Here is a 21,525-nt window from a genome sequence, read left to right as displayed (position 1 = left end):
AAGCTCTCACATGCCTCCTTCCCTGTTATCTCAACTCGAGAACTTTCAGAAAACCTACCTTTCAAAAATAATACAATAATTTGCCCAAAATCTAAAAAACACAGTTTGCTGTGCAGAAGTCACAAAATATATCTTTATTATTCCAAAACCCCATCACAACAGAGGTGGGATCACAGTTTAAATCAAATATCCCAGTTTAAGCATGAAGATCTAAATATTGCTGTAGAATTCGATGTGTGAGCTGATCTCTCAGATGGCTGCCTGCTCATCTGTCCTTCTGAACAAGAACATGATTTTATTATAGTAAGACAAGTAAATGTCTTTGAGACCACTGCTTGTGTTTTAATTCTAAAATCAGCTGAAAACTGCATTAGTGTTATTAGTCACTATGCACATTCTAAAAGCACCAGAGCCCCAGTTGGGCTGCGCTAGTTGATATAAGAAAAATTAACAAAATGGCAATCTCAGAATCCCTTGATGTCCAAAGCACAGGTTTAACTTGAGCTTTGCTTAGCCTAAGTAAATCTGGTGACTTCAAGAGGATGATGGAGGTGTTTAAACTTCAGAACAAATTTACACATTTTGTAGATCTGGGCCAGAGTGCTCATCAGCATTGTCAAAACTGAGCTCTAAAGAAGAATCCTGTCAGCCTTGAGCCTGCTGGAAGAGATATGAAGAAATTTTAACTGTACCAGTGTTCAGGAGTATTTTGTTGTTTTAACTGCTTTGGGTGACAAAAGCACAGGTATGTTTAAAGCAGGCTAGGAATATTTTAATTTCTTTTCTAGGTTTTCTTTACATATACTAGAAAAACAAACACTCTTTGGAGGGGGAAAAAATCCCTTTTTTTTTCTGTACAAAAGCTTGGCAAATGGATACAAATGCACAGTCTGAGAAAGCGGATAAAGTGGGTGACACAGCACAATTAACAGCACAATAATTTTTGTGTCTGTCCAGAGACCATGAGCAAAATCCAGCACAATACTTTCAGGTGCTATAAATCAAAATGAAAGGTTCAGATCAGTGTAAAAAGCTCTCTCAATAACAAAACACAACCTGATGATTTGTTCCCTTGGACTTAGAACTAAATCCAGCACATAGAATAAGGCAAGTGCTAGCAAGTGCAACCCACAGTGTTCTAGAAAGACCCACAGCCATCTTTATATTTAATTTTACCTAAAAAAAGCAGTTGCTAAAAAAACCTGAAGTTTGCCAAGTCAAGAACTCAAAAATGAGCAAAGAACAGAATTAAGATTGCTTTTGTGATTTTACATCAGCCCCTGTATGCTTATGTACTCTGTAATAGCCTTTAATTCCCTTATCACAGGCTATTTTTTTCCACTGGCCCAATGCTGAGCAGAACAATTGCACAGAAATTACCACTCAACCCTGGCAACTCCAGCATTGTAGCACATTCAATTGCTTTCTAGGGATGCCATATGTGCAGTCTGCTTGGTAGCAGTAGGAGGGGGTTGGAAAGGGAAGGAACACTCGGCATGGACAATTTTGCTACTGCACTCTAACTAGGTCCCTACTGAGCATGTGTGAACTCAGATTTTCTAGTTTTGTGGTAGCCAGCTCGGGGTGGATCAGAGGTGTGATAAAGTACACACCATTGCTTATTCTACCTAATAAAAAAAGAGGTGTCACAATTCTCAATTACTTCAGTACCTCTACAGTATAAATAAAGAACAACAGTAGATTGAAAAGCAGAATTTTGCCTAAATGAGTGCCACATCACCTGGTGGATCCAGATGCCTACTCTCACATCTATTTAGGCTATAGAATCACAGAATCATAAAAGTTGGAAAAGACCTCTAAGATCATCAAGTCCAACCACTAACCCAGCACTGATTCATTCACCATTAAACCACATCTCCATCTGCCACGTCCATGTGCCTTTTGAACATTTCCAAGCACAGTGATTTCACCATGGGCAGCCTGTTCCACTGCTTGACAACCCTTTCAATGAAGAAACCTTTCCTAATACCCAATCTAAACCTCCCCTGGTGTAACTTACAGACATTTCCCCTGGTTCTGTCAGTGGCTGCCTGGGAGAAAGGCCAACCCTCACCTGGCTACAATCTCCTTTCAGGCGGTTGTAGAGATATATAAGGTCAACCTGAGCCTCCTTTTCTTCAGGCTAAACACCCCCAGCTCCCTCACCTGCTTCTCATAAGACTTGTGCTCCAGCCTTTCCCCACCTCTGTTGCCCATCTCTGGACATGTTCCATCCAGCACCTCAATGTCTTTCTTGTACCAAGATGCCCAAATGTTCCCTTGTGATAACTTAGGCCATGATAATTCTGGTTTATCCTTAAATACAAATGTAACAAAGTGCTTGTTCCAAGACACAGCATACTCCTTTGCCCCTGCATTCCCAAAGACTAAGCTGATAGTAGTGAATTAAACAGTACTAAGCAGGGTAACTTGACAATCCGTAACATTTATTTGTTAGAAAGAACTTTACCCATGGCACTGCTTCTAGTCAGCCAACACTTTCCAAATTCCTGTGCATTGTTCAGTTAGCAAAGACCAGAGATCATTCTTAATAGATGGCTTGGGTCTGAATACCCGTAAGAGTTTAACAGTAGAGAAATGTATCCCTTCTGGACCAGTTGGGCACCTAGAATGGTCCCATGTACATGTTCCACAACCTGGAGCAGCCCATGATACAGTCTGACTGGGGAAGGTATACTAAAATCAATAAATTGTTACTAACCATCAAGATTAATGCTGTTTGGAACATTCTTATGCTTAGATTGAAGGATTTATTTTTTTTACCAAAAGGAAACTCTTTTGATGCTTGATTTCATTATACTTTCTGCCGTAATTGAAAGGGATTCTCTCCATTGATACTCCAATTAGATTTTCTTTTGAAATACTTAGGATAAGCAGAGCCATCATTTCTGCCAACTGCCTAGTTTTGCTTTGCTTTTTAAAGAGTTTCTTTTCACAAGGAAGCGATGCTGCAGTTGTACCGGGCAAGCAAGGTGAGATGCTGCTGCTGTTTCACATACTACCATATTTGAAAACAGCCAGCATATCCTGTTCTCACCATCAAATGGAGAGGAAGATAGGAAAAGCTGGAGATGATGGGAGGGTTTATAGGCTAGCATTGAAACACAAAGATTCAACAACCTCTACCTATAGAGCACCAGAGCCTACTATCTCAAAGGGAAGTATGGAAGTGGTCCTTTCAGAGCTTTTAAGTTTCAGCATAAACCGTGGCTTGAAATCTTGACAAAGTGGAAAAGAGTGGACTGGACTTTCTGTTCATTATTTTACAGGTCATCAGGATGTTACCTGAGCAGTATACTTAACAACAAGACCTCACCCTATAAAGATGTCTATCTACTACGTAGCTCAATTTTAACTACAGGTAAAAACCTCAGAGACTGCACACATTCAATAGAATAGTATAACCTGGCTGCAAAGCAGGCTTTGAAGCCATCTTTTAATTTATGCTAGAAAACAATGGGAGATAAACACTAAACTATAACCAAGGAGCATTTTTCACTGCCAGTGACATCCCTAATTGAGATTACTTTATGACTAGTTACCCACAAAAACGTTTGGTATTTAAAAACATTGAAAAAGCCCATTATGGGAAACAATTCTTTCTGTCTCTACTTAACTGCAATTAAATTCCATTATTTCACACTAATTAGTATGAAATAAAAACATGGACTCAAAGAGAACTCCTTCCACAAGACATAAAGATCTGTAAAACTGATTTTTTCAGCATCTGTGTGCAAAGGTCAATCTAAGGCGCGAAATAAAGATTACAGCAGCACATCTGTGCCACTGTCATAAAGACAAGGCCAACACTTCTGGAGTCAGCCTGCTGTTATTTTCTTTTCTGGGGGCTTAGAGCAACTATAAAACCTCACTAAAAGCAACTGATAAAAGCTTATGGGTTGAGAGCCCGTATCTGACCATTTAATAAAACCAGATGGAATTACATTAATCTCTCCTTGCATTAAAGATTCTTAATTTTACAGAAGGATCAGACATCTAAAGGGCCAACTAATGCGTGGTTTCATGGCACACTGATGCAGACTCCCAGATCAGATGGAGCCCGCTGGATGCATAGCCACAACCCACTTTCGACTAGTTAAATAATCAGTTATTTTGGTGGTCTACTTCTGAATGCAAGTCATTCTTCTAGTGATCCCACAATGATGAAAGAGGATCAGACTTTGACAAAAGGACCTCTTCAATCAGTGTCAAAATAAAACAATAAGCGGAAAAAAAAAAAAGTAATATATAAAAGCCAGAACAATAGGGGAACAGAGAGTAATCTATATAAATCTAAAGCCAGGGAGAGAGGCAAAAAAGAAGCTGAGGACATCAAGAAAAAAATACAGGTCTTAAAAAAATCCCATAGAACAACAGAACTTTTTTTTAAGTGTACTGAAACCTAGCAAAATGAGCAGCAATATTGATGGAGATAGGGAAATTGCTAATAATGTTGTAGTAAAGACTGAAGCATTTAGTAAGAATTTTTGTTCTAGCTTTTGAAAATAACTACAATAATGCAATCATTTCACAGGAAATAAGTTTTTTCCAGTGCATTAGTAACCAGGAATTATACTGAAGTACATCTATTTAAGGACAACATTTTTAAATCTGCAGGCTCATTTAACTTGTACCCAGTAAAGAAGAAGGAAGAATATGACTCACTGATTAATACTGAACCAACTACCAAGAAATTAGAATAAGATTAATGCTCTACAAATATTTAAGAAGGAAAAAGGACAGGATGCAAGTCACTTGGTTTGGGTAGTCTGGTATCTATTACAGACAAAATAACAAAAACCATAGAATTGAACTGATAGAGAATAAAGAAAGTGAATGTATGGTATCTCAGGCCAACAATATTGCTTTTCTGAAAAACTGTTTCTTAAGAAACAGTTACTCATTCTTTGACAAGATTACAGTTTAGTAAGATATTTGATTTAATTTGATGTGATTAAACAAACAAGCATTTTTGGAGGGTATAAAGATATGTATACATGTATTTAAAAACTAACTGAAAGACACTAAAATTATCACTGCTGGTGAATAATCATCACATGTTAGAATTTCTTGTGAAGCTGAACAACTGATGGCTGGTCTGAAATTATTCAACATTTGCATCAGTGTTATGCAAGTAAATATAAAATCATGGATCACTAAACATGTAGCTCAAAATTTCAAGTGAGAAATACAATGATGAGGGCAGAACAGAAAAACAGAAGAGCAGGGCAGTAACTAAATTTGAATGATTCAAACAAAAAGTGTCAGTGGTCAGCCTATATACTTTGGATAATGGACCACAAACTGTCCATGAGATGGGATACTGGCAACTGGAAAGCAGAGAGAGAAAATGACTTAAGGAGTAAGAATAAGAAGATGCTGTATGACAATATCCTAGTGTAACTTTTACAGCCCAGAAAGACCTACTGGGATGCTTACACATATAAGCTGGGAAGAAGCCAGCTGAAGGACATGTGTGACTTACCTATGTAAAACAGGTAGAGTAAGTAGCTGGGGTTTGCTGGGCTTTGATGTGCAAAGAGGTCAGCCTGCACAATGTGACAGTTAATAGATTTTACCATATTGAAAATTGAGAAAACACTTTTAAATGAAAGCTATGGGAATCCTTAGGCTTCTTCCAGCCTCCAATAAACACTGAATTAGTCAAGAAAAGATGTAAACTTGCCCAGTATATTTATCACTGTAGACTCTGAAGAAGCACTAACCACTTTGCAAAGCAGAAATTATGCCACCAAGTTCAGAACATATTGTCATCACATGGATACCTACATTTTAGTACTTCCCAGTTTCCACAGACTGGGCAAGTCTGGCAAAATAAGCAAGTCTGCAATATCTTCTGCTCTACTTTTTCAGTAATATTTTCTTGCAGAAGTGTCTCTCCTTTGAACCCAAAAAGAGAAAGGAAGCCCATGACAGGTCAATAGAGTAAGTCCTATCAAGAGTGGCTGAGGGAGCTAGGGGGTTTATTCTGGAGCAAAGGAGACTCAAATGGGGGCCTTATTGCTTTTTACAGCCACCTGAAAGGAGCTTGGAGCTAGGTGGGGGTCAGCTTCTTTACCCAGGCAGCAAGTGACAGGATAAGAGGACACAGTCTCAAGCTGTGCCAGAGGAGGTGAAGGCTAGACAACAGAAGAATTTCTTCATGGAAAGGGTTGTTAAGCAATGAAATGGACTGCCCAGGGAGGTGGTGAATCACCATGCCTGGAAGTGCTCAAGAAACAACTTGACATGGCACTTTTTGCTGTATTTTGTTTGACATTGTCATGTTCCATTGAAGATTGGACACAATGATCTTAGAGGTCTTTTCCAGCCTAAGTGACTCTGTGATTCTTTCAAAAGCATATCCCTCATTTCTCTAATCACAACACTTTAAAGTTCAGGTTACAAATCTTATTTAGATTGAAACAGTGAATGTTCTTTAATGGAGTTTCTATGGCAAGGTTTTTAACACCCATCTGAATGAACTGATCTTCACAAGAATAAATTTAAAGTGGCATCTTGTACCTTTATCACCTTTATTTTCAGGCACAATAGTGGATAAATCACTTGTACTTCCTTCACTCTAAATTATAAAGCTAAGAGTAGCTGCTATCCAAACATACATCGAAAAATTCAAAGTAAAAAAAAAGATGCACACAATCACCTAATAATACAAAGAGCTCTTGATGACTTTGCAAGTGATAGAAAATAAAAGATCTACATTATAATTTATACCACCATGTACTTAAAGCTGCAGCAAAAGACAACAAAACAGGCACAAATGTAAGACTGAATGTAACCCACTGTAGTTTTAATTTACACAGAATCCTAGAATGATTTGGGTTGGAAGGGACCTTAAAGAAAAGAAAACCATCTAGTTCCAACCACCCTGCCATGGGCAGGGACACCCTCCACTAGACCAGGTTGCTCAAAGCCCCATCCAACTTGGCCTTGACCTCTTTCAGAGATGGGGCAGCCACATCTCCACCAATCTGTGCCACTGCCTCACCACTCTCACAGTAAAATATTTCTCTCCAGCGTCTATCTAAACCTACTCTCTTTCAATTTAAAGCCATTGATTTAATTTTGTGTCTTTCTCTTTTGTCCAATAATTACTCTCCACGTGTGCATGCATTTTGAGAGGGAGGAGGGGCAACGCTAGTAAAGCGGTGGGGCTGAAGCATTTGAGTCACTATTTCATTGTGGAACTGGCCAGGGAAAGTTTATTCTGCCAGATTACCTGAGGCAGCTTTACTGAGCTCACTGTTACTCACCAGCCTCTTATAAACTGTACCCACAGCAGCTGACCTCGCTGGTTCTCTAACATAGCGAAGTGTGACAGAGGTGAACACAGAGTCTTGTGACCTTCCCATCTCTCTGCTACAGAACAAAAAATGCAAAAAGATTTCTGCAATTCCATGCATTTTTGACTAGTCAGACAGACTCTTAAGTTGATGGCATCTCTCCATGGGATTGAGACTATTTTCATGCCTTAGCCTTTCTGAGAAAATCTACAGGGGCAAAATTTGTGACACAACAACAAAAACGATATTCAAAACTAGATTGACGAGTTAACATCTGTTATGACTTACATTTTATCTTCAGTCAGGTCAATTTCTAGAAGCAGGAATTTATAAAAATACATGCAGATTTTTCCAGCAGACACTGGGACCAATGCCCTGACTCTGACTGCATTTGAACTGGTGCTGAAGGAAATGGAGCTGCTGCAGTTTAAGAGAAGCATGTGCACAAGAAGAGTAAGGCCCATATTTCCTAAATGTCAGTGGTATGAAAGGAAGAGCTAAATGTCATCTAAACTGTTCTGCTTAGTGAGGGAGGCACTAACCCTCTTGCCTCACCAGTGTTTGTCTGCATTTGGTACAATAAGAGCCAGCTTTAATAGAAAAAACCAAAACCCCACATATTCAAGTTATACTACACAAGAGAAAAATGTAGTGCTGGCTCGTGATGGTGGTCCAACTCAACCAGTGTCCTGGAATGTAGTTTCACAAACATTTATAATACACAAAATATATCACTGGTAATACTAAAGCACCTTTTAGACTGGATCTGACACTTTTATTGATTAAGGGTAAAATTAAGTAAATGAGTTTGCAGTTACTGAGTGAACAGAACACAGTGATTTTGTGAAGATGTGAAGGAACCAAAAAAGGACCTCAAAGCCCTGTTTGAGGTAACAGATTGACTTCATAACATAAAGGCTTTCCTAGAACAGATTATTTAGCTCCCATTTCTGCCTTTTATCAAAGACAAGATGGAAATAGAAAACATTCAAAGATTTTGATTTAAAATCCTTGTAAATCAAAAGAACAAATGAACACTGTAGCAAAATAGAACTTAATCTGGGATCAGAAAATAAATATTAAAGTAGAAAGTGAAAGTAGCCTGTTGGCAGGGTAATAAATTGCTTTATATTTATTATATATTTATTATATATTTATTAATCCTACATTTATACCTTAATATCAAGGTATAAATGTAGGATTAATAGATATGGATCAAGTTTAATAATTAAGCATTAGCAACTTTCCCTATTGATCTCTTACTATGTAAACACCATGGTAATTGGTACACTATACATCCATTGCTAACTAATTAGATTTCTAAGAGCTTTGGAGAGCTGCTTTAAATTGGGTTTGCTCCATAGCATCAAAGAATCATGGACAAACAGAGCTAAAGTTAGCTTTCGGGGTGATTCTTAGACAATAAAAAGAAAGACGCGTTATAAAACACATCATAGTCCTAGCACACTTTTACTGTCAAAGCATTTTGCCTGCAGCAAGCAACGCTTTTCTTCAAGTGAAGCTGCATCTGTACTCTCTACAGAAAAGTAGAGAGCTCTGACTCCAATAAAAAGGAATGACTCTTTTGGCTTCATAATATATTTTCCATCCCTAGCTTTAATCTAAATCAAATGCCCATCTTTCTTGCTGTTCATGCAATGCAACCGCAGCACATGCTTAAGTATAGGAAAATTGCAAGTGCCTAACACCATCAAATTGCACTTCCATCTAGTCTGGAATCTACATCAGGCAGAGGATAATAACTTCTGTTTAAACAGCCAGAAACCATTCTCCATCACTAATTAATTCAGAAACTGTTCCACAGACCTAGCCAAACAGCTGCTGGGCATGGAGATCTGGACAATCAAACAGGTATTTTCTGTTTCTAAACTTCCTCCCAAGCAGTACAGCAGTGCCAGAGACTCTTTACAATGGTCTGCTAGCAGGTCTGGCATCTATAAGGTACAGGAACTGCTGGCAAAGTATTAGCATAGCAACACATCTCGTGGGATTCTCTCTGCCATTAGAATCTTGCTAGAAATTAGCCCTCCAAGGCAGAACTCAATGATGTTATACAGACCCCACCAAATCCCAGCAAAAGCCAGGAAAATTTTTCTTGTCTAGCTGTCCATTGAATGGACAATCCTAAAATGGGGAATTCAATTTTAAAGTCATGTCTCTTCAGGAACTCATGGAATAACAAATTTGCAGGGCAGTTCTGAGCTGCTCAAGGAGAGGCCTTTGATTTCAATCGTTCCATCACTTTAATGTTGCAGCCCTGATGAGTCCCTGCTTTTCTCCTTGGTATTCTCATGGCATGAGACAAGCTTCTGTGGAGCTCATGGGATTTGCATAAGCTCTGTGTGTGCAAACCAATGATGGGCACTGTCACCACTGCCTTAGTATGGTGTCTGACTCTCTGAAAAGGGGCAACAAGTCAATCAAAAGCTTGCTAATTCAAATGAAAACCAGCTTCTGGTGTTTAATACACTCTGTTATATTTTTTTGGTCGTTATCTCTCCAGACCAGTGACTCAGCCCTGTAAAACCTTCACCTTGATCACAGTGTTGACGCATGACGGCAGCCATTCAGCTACCATGGACACCTATTTATGTCTCCTCACTTTGAAACAGCCCAGCAAGATAAATGAACCTCAGACTGCTAAATGTCATAAAGACTTATATGAAATAAACTCTGCCTTTTAGCCTCAAACAAATGATTAGCAAGTTCTCCAGGTGAATTTCAAAAAGGAACTGGCTTCAGCAAAAAACTTCAGAAATGAGCAGTGCCTTGTTGTTTCCATGAAGCTCTGCCACCCTCAGATGGGCACCCACCACAGCTATGCCTGAGCATCTGTCACGCAGGAAGTGCTGCCCGTAGCAGTCTCTTCAATATGTCTTTAGCTCCACGCTTCTACACACAGGTAAGGTCTGCAGTGGGCAGTTTTTAATATTTAAACAGAAAACTGTGACATGCCTGATGCTGCGAGGAACATCCTGAAGGCCTATATACCACTCCATTATCTAACCAGTGTACAAAAAAACAGATTAAATGCCAAGCTGCTGCAGTGGGACCCAACCTAAAGTCCATTCACTTAAATGGGAATCTTTTCAATAACCTCAGTTTGCTCTGGAGGATGAAAACGGTCATTAAAAGATAACTTCCATTTTAACTAACAAGAGCAGATGGAAAGCAGTCAAGTTCCCAATACTCATAGACTGTTACACAGAGTAGACCTTTTACTCATGACTAAGTTATACCTTACCACTCAGACTGTCCTCATGGCATTTAAAAGAGCAGGGTACTGCTTACATGAGAAAAATTATCTGTAAGAAAATGCAACTATGCAAATATGGGGGGAGGGGGGGAAGAAAGCACAAAATTGGAGGAAAAACAGTAATTTGTTTGCAAACAGACCAGGTTACTTGGAAAAATAGACAAGTTACTGTTAAGAATTACGTAGTTCATATTAAAATGCAAAATGTCTCAGTTTAACTTAGTGAAAGTACATTTTGACTGTCTCATTCCTTTCTTTTCTTTTGGGTTAGGTGGTACAATTCTCATCTGCAACTTGACAGGATGTAAAAAAATAATTACAAATGAAAAGGTTATTCATAATTCTTAAATGAGTTAATTAGTAAACCCCGCCAGAATCACTCATTACAGTAATTAATAATTGATTATACTTGAAATTAAACACAATTTTTCATCAAAATCTAATTAAATATCTGCCTTTTTTCTCGTTGATCAGAACATTGGGTCTGATAGAGACAATCTTTGCTAAATATGTTTATGCTGAACTGAACCGTTGGATTTGATTTTTAATAATTGGTAGTTCCTTTAGAAATTAGTAATTATGACCCTTAATTACAGTGGTTCAACCTGCTCAGCATTTCTGGAACCTTGCCAGCCATCCATGGTGCCTGGCAAATGAGAGCGAATTCACCTCAATGGAGAGGATAAAAAAGATGGGAGGGCACTCACTGGACCTTCCCTTTAACCACATTAACTGTGGTTTTAAGCACGCATGTGATCTTTCGTGAACTCTGAGATAGGGTTCTGAGTTGGAAAGCAGCAAACCAAACTCCTCTCCATCTATCAACTAGCACACACCTCCTCCTCTTCCTCCAGAATGAACTGGCACTGCTATGCTGAGCTGAAATGATTCTCCTTTCTCCTCTGATACACAGAGATTATGTCCAAAGGAACCATGTTCAGGACATAAGGAGAATACCAGACAAATGAGAAAGGTGACTCTAAATGTACATAGCAAATGATGAAAACTGACTGCATATTTCATCAAACTGCTGCTGATTTAATGTTGGTTAATTAATCATTCCTGCTTCTCTTACAGGAGACATAAAAGTGACCAGAGTATGACGCAAGGCATAAGTGGAAAAGTATCAGTCATTAAAGAAGTGTATATAAAAGGAACACAGTAAATGCAATCCTTTGTGGTGGTGCTAATCATATTAATGTAAAATGAAAGCAAAATCTTTCGATCCAGACTAAGATTTGTAATTCTAACCACAACCTTTTATAGATCATTAGCGTACAGGAAGTCACAGCAAAATCAAAAAGACTCATTTGAGCCATGAGAAATGGGGTTTTTACCCATGATCACATCTAAAAGTGTCTGACAACTGGAGTTTGCACCACAGACAGTTTAACATAGAAGTCCAGGAATGGGCTTTTTAAAGACATTTATAACACACATATCGAACAGAACTGAAGAAAAAGTAATGGTAACATTCCAGCTTTACAGGCTTAAAAATACAGTTTTCACTTCTAGCAGTTCACTTACTTTTGCAACACACAAAAAGAATGCTTTTTTGCAATAAACACTGACAAGCTGCATAAAACAAAGAAATTCAGATCATGCACAGGTAAAGAAAAATCCACTGCTTTTCCACTCAAGATGCAAATTTCACCAGCAGCACCTACTCTAAAAAGGCCCTGATGAACCGCAATCTCAACACAGTCCTTCTCCATCCTCCTGGTCACCCTGTGAACTCCAATATAATTAGTTAAATGTCACTGAAATGGGTGTGTCACCAAATGATAGAATTAAGCCACATTTTTGTGTACCAGGGTCTTGGTTCTGACCTGTCCCTCCAAAGTCAGCACTGAGGGACCTGGATGTGACTGGGACTGGGACATCCTGTTTTAATGGGATGCTTAGAGAAAACCTTGTGGCTTTGCCTCATTCCAGGTACACTTTTCTCTGCAGAATGTAAACAGTCCATGATATTGAAGGGAGTACAACTCCCTCACATGACTCATGTTTTACTAAGCCCTTCTGGCTTTATGACAGGTGTTAGGCTCCCTACCACAACACTGCAACACAAACAAGTCAACAGATGCCTTATTTACCCATCACTTCATACCACAGTCTTGACCCTCTGTTTCCCAAACATTAGCAGTATGGGAGGGTTTGTAGAGAAATGAAATAAAAGAAAGAAAAACAAACAGCAACAAGCTTACCTATGAAATAGGCCAGCAGGATCACCAGCGTGACTGAGATGACAATGGCACTCAGAGCAGCACATTTCCAGTTACAGTACTTATAGGGTTTCTTCAGGTTAAAGGCAGGCCTAGAAAAGGTACTTCTGGGAAGGGGCCTAGGGGGAGGCGAGTACACAGTGCTGGACGTCAGGGGATATCCCGGCGACGTTGTACAAAAAAGGGGAGAAGTGCCTCCAGGTTTGAACAGGAAGTGCCTGAGGGAAGAAAGACCAACAGCAAGTGACTCCTCACACAAATCGATGCTGGGAGAGGTGTGGGGTGGGACAATGGCGACTGCTGCCAGGACGAGGAAAGCAGCTCCACACAATGCTGGCTACGGACATGGACGGCATGCACAAAAGAGAAGAATAAAAATCAAAGGCAAGTCACATAGAGTAAAAGAAAACAAAATCAAACAAAAAATCAAAGTGCCAACAATGCCACAGAGAACTCTTCAAGGACAGGAGTCCCCTCTGTGGAAGAGCTGGCGTTAGAGTGAGATGAAAACCCCAAGCACAGCTACGACAGACTGGTGGCACGGGCAGAACTGGGAGCCTGCTCACACTCCCACAGAAATGCCCTACGGAGGCTGAAGAGGAGTGGAGGTCAGATTAAAGAAGGGAGGGTGTTTATCAATTTATTGATCACTGCATGAGAGCGTTTTTTGTGCGGCATCGGTGAATGGAGATGGGGAAAAGGAGCTTAAGCCATTCCATAGCACCCAAATTGTCACAGAGGGGAATATTCACACTGTCCCCATCCAGCAAATTTAACTGTCAGACAATGGTGTGGCTAAAAGCATCAAAGTCCTGTGTGTTGCCAGTGGGGAGAAGCACCTGCTTCCACAAAGTAGTCCAGTGCACTTTGGATTGAAGGCTATTTTTAAAAAAGTGTGAATTACTGTCAAAGGCAACAGCATTTCCTGTCCAGTGACACATTGGGAGGCACCATATTTTGCCCAATATGACAAACGCAGCTTGAGAGCCAGCCCATGAGCACCTTGGGTGACACTCATGGAAGTCAGGGTGAAAAGAACACAGTGAAGCCCATGAGTTTCTGAAATGAAATGTCCCAATGGAACTTCTGTCCATGGGAATACTAAATGAAAAACCTGAATTAGGTGGGACATCATGCTGTAAAAGGCATTCAAATTCTGGGAATGAAACCAGGGAAATGGAGCGGACTAATCTATCACCATGCTTCTGTAAAACAAAAATGCAGCTTATGAGGACTGAGAAACAGCCCCAGTGCCCTTTGCACATTCTGCCACAGCTTATGGGGCCAGATTTGCAGCCAGAATAAATGCAATCAGCATGGATTTGTGGGAGTCAGTCAGTGGCTAATACCAGATGAAGTGACTCTATTTTCCCCATGAAGTTACTTGTGCAGTGACAGGGGGAAACATCACATGCAGAAACATCACAGTGCAGAAAAGCCACCAATTCATGCAGGAAAATGTAACATATAATTATCCAAAATAGGTGTCTGTAATAATACAGCCATGGTTCTACTGGTACTCTAAGCATGACTGCTGAGCATTAGAGAAAGATTCTTCATTTTTTATTTCTACTAATGCTTTACACAAAAAAGGAAAAAAACTTACAATAAGTCAGATACTATCCCCTTTTCGAAAAGTATTTATTTAGATAGAGATGTATCTGTTCTGAGCAAAGAGGTACCTGCAGTGCTCAAGTATGCCAATAAGCCCTTGTGTGAATGATGGCTACCAAATTATGAGCTGCCAACACAAGATTCAACAGTTTTGGCACCAACTATCAAGTTAAAAGTCCATTAGAATTTAAAAGTTATGCAATCAAAATTTGCATAAAGGTGCCAGAACGGGTGGTTAAAGTCAAACTCCAAGGCTTGGCTGACATACACCACTAGCAGACACTTGTCAGATAATGTATGTGGAAGACATCAGTTAAACAGTGAAGTATCAGGCTGTCAGCACAATAAAGGTTTCAGATTTTTATGAAAATTAAATTAATTTTGGTTAATATGGGAGTTGAAATTGCTGTAGATACTTCTTACAAATCAAATGACTTTCAAAACAATAAGGGGAAAAAAGCAAATGGCATGCAGTGGCTCACTAGCATATTAATGAGTTTTCCATTAATATGTACAGGACACAATGCTCTAAGCCCCAGAAATTCATTTTTTAAAGCCATATCGGAAGAGGTCAGCAATGGTGTTGCCCTTAAACATCACTGGTGTGACCAAATGCTTTCATGCAAAGATCATAATGACTGTACAGTAAACAGGAAGACCATGTAAGTGTCACATACCCATCATTGTAAGCACCGTCATGTCGGGAGGAGGTGAGAATGTCCATCTCAATGAGGTTGTCCTGCAATGTCTCTAGGAATGTCTGCTTTGCTATGTTTCTACATACATACGGAAACATGAATGAAGCCAGTGAGTCATGCATATATGAAGTGTGATCTTATAAACCACAATGGTTATAGTGCAGTTGTGCATGGAATTAGAATGATGGACCATATATTTATATGTATAAGATGCTACACATATACATATATAGCTTTTAAAAATGTTCATTTCTTTATATATACACTATATATATGCATATACACACATACAAGCACACACGCCCATGTGCATGTATCAAAAAAGTGGATGTCTTTGTTCATTGCACATTATTTATTGCCAGTGATACATGAATCCTTCCAAACTCCTGGATCCAAAGGACCAGATTTCAATCCAGCCCAGCTGTAATCTGGTTATACTCCTGCACCTGTGTTACTGTAATTCTGAAAAGGAACAGCACAGTATCCCACTGTGGCCAGTACCTTAGTAGCACTCTTGCATCTAACTTTCTTATAGATTTCCAGCAAAAATCTGCCACTCCTTTGCTTTAGCTTCATCTTTGGATTTGAGAACTTTTTAGTTTCCAATTTGATTAATTTATTTTCCTTTGTGGAATAATAACTCACTATACAGAGTAAAACGTAAATTTTCAAAATGTAACTTTTGCTCAATATGAGTATTACAAATGAAAGTCTCTTGGTGATAAGCAGATATAAACCAGAAACAGGTTAAGCTGTAACCCAAATTCTAACACCAGAGTATTGGCTATAATCTGGATAATACAGGCAATAAGCAAGATACTTAGAGCCTGCACATGCAAATGCTTGGGACTGATACTGCACACAGCAGCAATATTTTGCAGTATTTGTCCTCCTGGCATGTTCTTTTATAAGTCACATTTTGACCTACAAATGCTAAACTGTTTTGTACTTTTTGAGGAGAACAGCAGGAACATAAAGAATTAACTCAGAGGCACAGCTGGGAACAAACTGTGACTTTCTCACCTTTGGACTTGTTTCTCAACACCTGGCAAAAGAACATTCTTCCCTTGTTTTTTAAAACAAAATACAGTCCTGATTTTGCCAATGCCTGTTTTCAGCATCAAAACTGAATCTAAGCATGAATGTGAATAAATCCCCTGGCAAAAACTAGTAAAAAAATATATAACAGCATTCTGACATTTTATCACTTATGCAGGATTAAGAGCCTAGAGCGTGTAAGTAACATGAACTCAAACAAGAATTCCTGTCAAAGAAACTGGATTCAGGTAACATGCTAAACCAAGAGAAACCAGCCCTGTCACATTATACAAACTTTGATACTGTTTCTTCTGAAATGTTTTCAAACCTAATTTTCATTTCTACTGCCTCCTCTTCCTGCTGCTAATGCCAGCACTTGTTTAGCTCAACTCCCTGCTTTTGGAGGCCTTTGGGCTGCTTCAACAGAACAGATCTACTCCTTGATCTGAATGAAAGTGAAGTAACTCCTATTCATAGCTGTGGAGTAAAGTGGACCAACATGCATGAGCTGTGTGCCATAGCACTTGAGACATCAAACCATCCCCAAGTGTTTGCAGCTTCCTTACATTCCCTGGGAATGCAGGAAAGACTGGATGTTGAGATCAATGCAAAAAGAAGCAGCATATGCACATGCACTGAGCATTTAATGGGTAAGAGGCATGGCACCTAGCAACACACCAATCAATAAAAGTTCATCGTTAGTTAAAATCCACGTCAAATTGGTTCCATGAATTTCAGTTGTGGATTGTCAATAGAACAGGGGAGGGGAGGGTTACACAATCTCATAATGTATGCATTTGTAACAGACAGGTCGCTGGGTCACCTCAGGGACTGATGTATGATCGTCTTCCTCATGGAAGGCTCACGGAGTCTGATCCCCTGGAGATTACCTGTAAATCGCTGGCTAGTTACAAAACACTCTCCTTTCTCATTAGCAGTAGTGGTCGGAGAAATCTGACGTTACATGATTGCCACATATAATTTCCTGGGAATGGAAGTCTCCTGAAAACTGTGGATTTGTCAACTAAATGTCCATCTAGTTGGCATTTGTTTGCTCCCACAAGGTCTCATGTAAAGGAACAGAAAGGAGGCCACAGAAGGAAGAAGACTGAGGAATAAATATGGGGGGAACTTACCTGTCAGGAGTGACTGCTGAGCAAAGATCTTCTCATCACAACCTTGATAACACATGGCTTTTAAAGCAACAAAAAAGGGAGCAGACAGGAAAAGAAAGAGGAGAAAGGAGAAACAGAGAAAAGGGAGTAAAGGGAAACTAATGAAAAGGAGGGAGAGAAGAGGAGGGGCTCTTCCTCTTGCAACATACAAAATTCTCAGATATGCTTATCCTGTCAGTTGTATATTTGTGCTGCACATCTCTGCTTGCCCTTGCATTACAATTTAGAAATTTCCAAGCAGTGACAAACTAGTCTGAATTCCCAGTTCTGAAAACTGCCTGGAGTCCATGGCAGTCAAAATCAAGCCACTTCAAACTGGTTAAATTCTGTAATTGCAGGCACATTCCACAGCCTGTGACAATCCTAGTTTAAAAGATGCATTTTTTTTCTTCTTGTGTTCTCTCTCTGTTGACTAACATGGGATTAAAAAAAAACTAACGGAAATACAATTCCATTTTTGACATGAGATTAGCATAATCTCCTAACTTCAAAAATCTTTATTCTTGGATTAATGTCTCTTGGCCAGGATTTATATTTCTACATATTGGACATTTTCTTCTCATAGGTGATGGTCCTTTTATTTGGCTGTAAAAATCTTTGCAGTGGAGAAGATGGGGAAGATCAGTCTCAGGCTGAATTGGGCATCCAAATTTGCTAAGAAGCTCTGAAGCCTGGTCTTTTATGTCTACACAATTCCCACTGAAGGACCTCTGCATGCCAGAAGAGCTGACTGTCAGAGTGGAAGTTAATCCAGATATATTCATCATCTATGCAGTTCAGCCTACTCTCTTTATGACACCATTATAACACATTTTATTCTCTTAATGTTGTGTTAGTGAAGGAACAGTCAGTAGTGTTCATTTGCTGTTGGCACAAAATTGCATATTTTCCAACATGCTTGTTGTCAAAAAGAAACACTGGGTGAAATTACACCATTTCAACCAGTGTGTCAAAAGCCTCACCATCAGTCTTGAAATGACCGGTTTTCTACCAAATTAATAAAATGGTTAGATTGAGGACCAAGTACAAATGTGACTGATCTGTGATGCTAGAGTGAAATCATCAAGTGATGCAGAAAGAGCTCTTCGTGCAGGTAGACTTCCAACTGCCAGTCTGATTAACAGCAATAATGTGACCAATCCAACCTGCAACAAGAGCAGTCTGCTTCAGATCTTGAAAAATTTTCATTCACAATGATTTCACAGAGAAGAAATTAGGACAGCCTTTAAGATTTTGCACTACTAAAGCATTGTATTATCTCTTCTATAAAGAATTCACCACCTGGCTAGGAAAAGGCACAGGACTTCCTTCAGAATTATAGAGGATTATCACAAAAAAAGCTGCACGAGTAGGGCCTAGGTATTTTTTAATGTAATTTTAATAAGAATTATCACATGAAACTCAATGCTTTGGTATTTGTGCTTGAGAATTACTAACACAATATAATTACTAAAACTGTTGCCAAATCACACTTGCATTATTTGCTTATAATTTTGTCTTAATCTTTTGGATCCAGGTTCTTAGTTGAGTCTTTTTAATCAAGCAGTCACAGAGAAATTAATTATCTTTAAATGCCACAAAATGTGATATTCAGTGTTTTGGAAGTTTCAGAAGGCCAGATATGTGTTTTGGAAGTTTCAGAAGGCCAGCAGATATAGCTCATTCTCAGAAAGACTGACAGATGCGCTCCTTTTTAAAAAAACATTCTCTTAGCAGAAGTTTGCAAAACTGGGTACAACTTGTCCCATGATACAGCTACAACTATTGCTGCCTCTCAATGAGATTCCTGCAGGTAGTGATGTGAAAAATTTGGGCCCTGTCTCAGTTTTCAGTTATTGTATGATTTTTGCTGTCCAAAATCTTGTTGGTTTGAGAAGGTTAGACAAAGACAGTGCACCATGTTTTAGGCTTGGAAGGCTCCTTTGCAGACTGAAAGAGACACCATGTATGGGAGCTAATGACTCCAGCATCCCCAGTGGCTGCTTGGTAGCAAAGGAAATAGTGAAGCAAAACCTCTGGAGAAAGCAACTGGGATTGCAAGTAGATGCACTCACCATCAGATAGGAGGACTGAGGCTGAGGGAGTGTGAGAGTTCTCTTTTCCAGAACCTACACAGAACCTGAACAAAGCTATGAACTACGACAACTTGGTTACATCCTTGTTATACCCTTCAGGTGTTGCAGAGGTGGAAAAGAATTTGAGAGCAAAACGGAAACACCATTAGATGGCCGATGCTGGGCTATCCAGTGTTTCATGCTTTTGGAGCAATGTTGAAAAGGGCAGCAGCTGACCTCTCTTTATTAGATGATACAAGATCAACCTTTCCTGAATTACGTACTATGAAAGAACTGCTTGATGAGGCACAGCTACAAGGCTAAATCTTTTCAATATACTGACTGATTTCAGTTTTTTAAATAGGATATTGATTTATCCTACTACATAGGAAGAAAAGACACTAAAGAAAAATAAAAGAAAGAAAACAAGAACATTTTAATCTATGATCCTGATTCCAATTATAATGAGGAAAATAACCTTATAAACAGCTGTTAAAGACAACATTTTTAGTTTATGAAAGAAGAGCAATTTCCTCTTCTCCTAGTCCAAATAAAAAGACGCAAGGAATAATAAATACAATGCAAAATGCATAAGTCAAACACCAGTTCACAAACTAGGTGGCTGGCTATGCAGATGTGTGTATTGTCCATAACATCCTGAGCACACACAGTCAGAACATTGTAAGTGCTAAAGAAAATTACCTACCTTGTCTCCAGTGGGATGTTACTGTTGAGTAACCAGTTGTCCTGAGCATGGGCTGGCTCTTGAGTAGTGGCTGGTTGTTCTCCAGAGAGAGAGTGGTCCGTAGGAGCTGGGCTGGGATTGCTGCGTGGAGTGAAGTTCCCTCTGTTCAGGGAATTGATGGAGGCTGCGTGATGCTGATTTGGGGTGTGAGCATGTGATATTGGAGGAGGTGGAGTTCGAAGTCTTGAATGATTTTGAATATTTGGAGGATGATCTAAAACATAAGTAAAATACTATTAAGGTTCATGATTTGAGTAGTTCTATACTGGGTTCATCTATGTGCAGACACTTCTAAAAAGAGTGAAGGCTGGGGTGTCACACATCCTAAATGAAAATCAAAAGGGTAACACAGCCTTGTTTCATATGTTCTAACGCAACAGCATTGATCCCTGAGCCAGCTAGAAAAATAGTTCAGTTTCATGTACAAAAGTTATCAAAGTTTAAAGCACTGCAGAAAGGCTGTCCTGACAGCCAAGTTAACTCCGATGAACAACTGCAGGTTGCAAACTGCAATCTATCTGTGGCACTGATTTGTGATAAAGCATGAAAAATACAACCAGTCTGGATAGATAACACGTTAGGGCCAGTTTATGATGGATATACAGCTCCTAGAGAAGTTTGTTCTGCCTGTTTTGCCTGAGAACTTTCAATAGTTAAGTCAAGAAGAAGATGAAGAATACATTTAATCACAGACTGGGTTTGGTGAAAGCCACAAATGCATGCCAGGGTTATACAATTTAACAAAATCCAGTAGTTTGTACTGTTAGAAATGTACTCAAACTGAGTAAAAAATGCATGTGGCATAAAATCTGAGGTGTCAGGAAAATGAAACAACAAAAAATGAATAAAGATGTTAAAGATATGGCTACTTTGAGTAAAACTTAGCCAAGAGACTGAGGAATGTAGACTGAGGAAGAGAAACACCTAGGAAAGATGAAGCAAGCGCTGATCATATCTCTATTTTTACCTTTTTTAGCTAACCATAAAGCATTTTTAAAATTGTTTTTTGGAAATGAAGAAAACTGAAGTATTTGATGGAACTGGAGGGAGATTGACAGTATAGCACACTGCATATGAGAAACAGGACACATATATCTCTCTACTTGGAGTGGGTTCATGCTCAAAAGTCATTAATACTGTTCACTGGAACAGACTGCCCAGAGAGGGGGAGGAGTCTCCCTCACTGGAGATATCTGAGAACTGTCTGGATCCAACTGTGTGCAATGTGCTCTGGGATGACCCTGCTGGAGCAGGAAGTTTGGACCAGATGACCCGCTATGGTCCCTTCCAACCTCACCCATTCTATGATTCTGTAGTATACAACACTTTAGTGATGCCTTATCTGAAAAGAGTGTCTATCCCATCAATCTTATA

General features: G+C 39.3%; 1 protein-coding gene across 4 annotated transcripts in view; it reads right to left on the bottom strand.

Moving 5' to 3' along the window:
• The window catches only part of TENM4 (teneurin transmembrane protein 4), a 595,878-nt gene that overhangs the window by 190,800 nt on the left and 383,553 nt on the right, over positions 1-21,525 (bottom strand). For all 4 annotated transcript variants that reach the window (XM_030971231.1, XM_030971250.1, XM_030971240.1 and 1 more), the window contains 3 exons: positions 20,113-20,365; positions 15,119-15,217; positions 12,810-13,045 (listed from right to left, as the gene is read on the bottom strand). In XM_030971231.1, the coding sequence (XP_030827091.1) occupies positions 12,810-13,045; positions 15,119-15,217; positions 20,113-20,365 (588 nt within the window). The remainder of the gene's footprint in view (positions 1-12,809; positions 13,046-15,118; positions 15,218-20,112; positions 20,366-21,525) is intronic.

The sequence above is a fragment of the Camarhynchus parvulus genome, chromosome 1 (genome assembly GCF_901933205.1).
Source record: "Camarhynchus parvulus chromosome 1, STF_HiC, whole genome shotgun sequence".
Classification (NCBI taxonomy): Eukaryota; Metazoa; Chordata; class Aves; order Passeriformes; family Thraupidae; genus Camarhynchus; species Camarhynchus parvulus.
The sequence above is the reverse complement of the archived record's forward strand: the minus strand, read 5'-3'. Positions and strand labels throughout refer to the sequence as shown.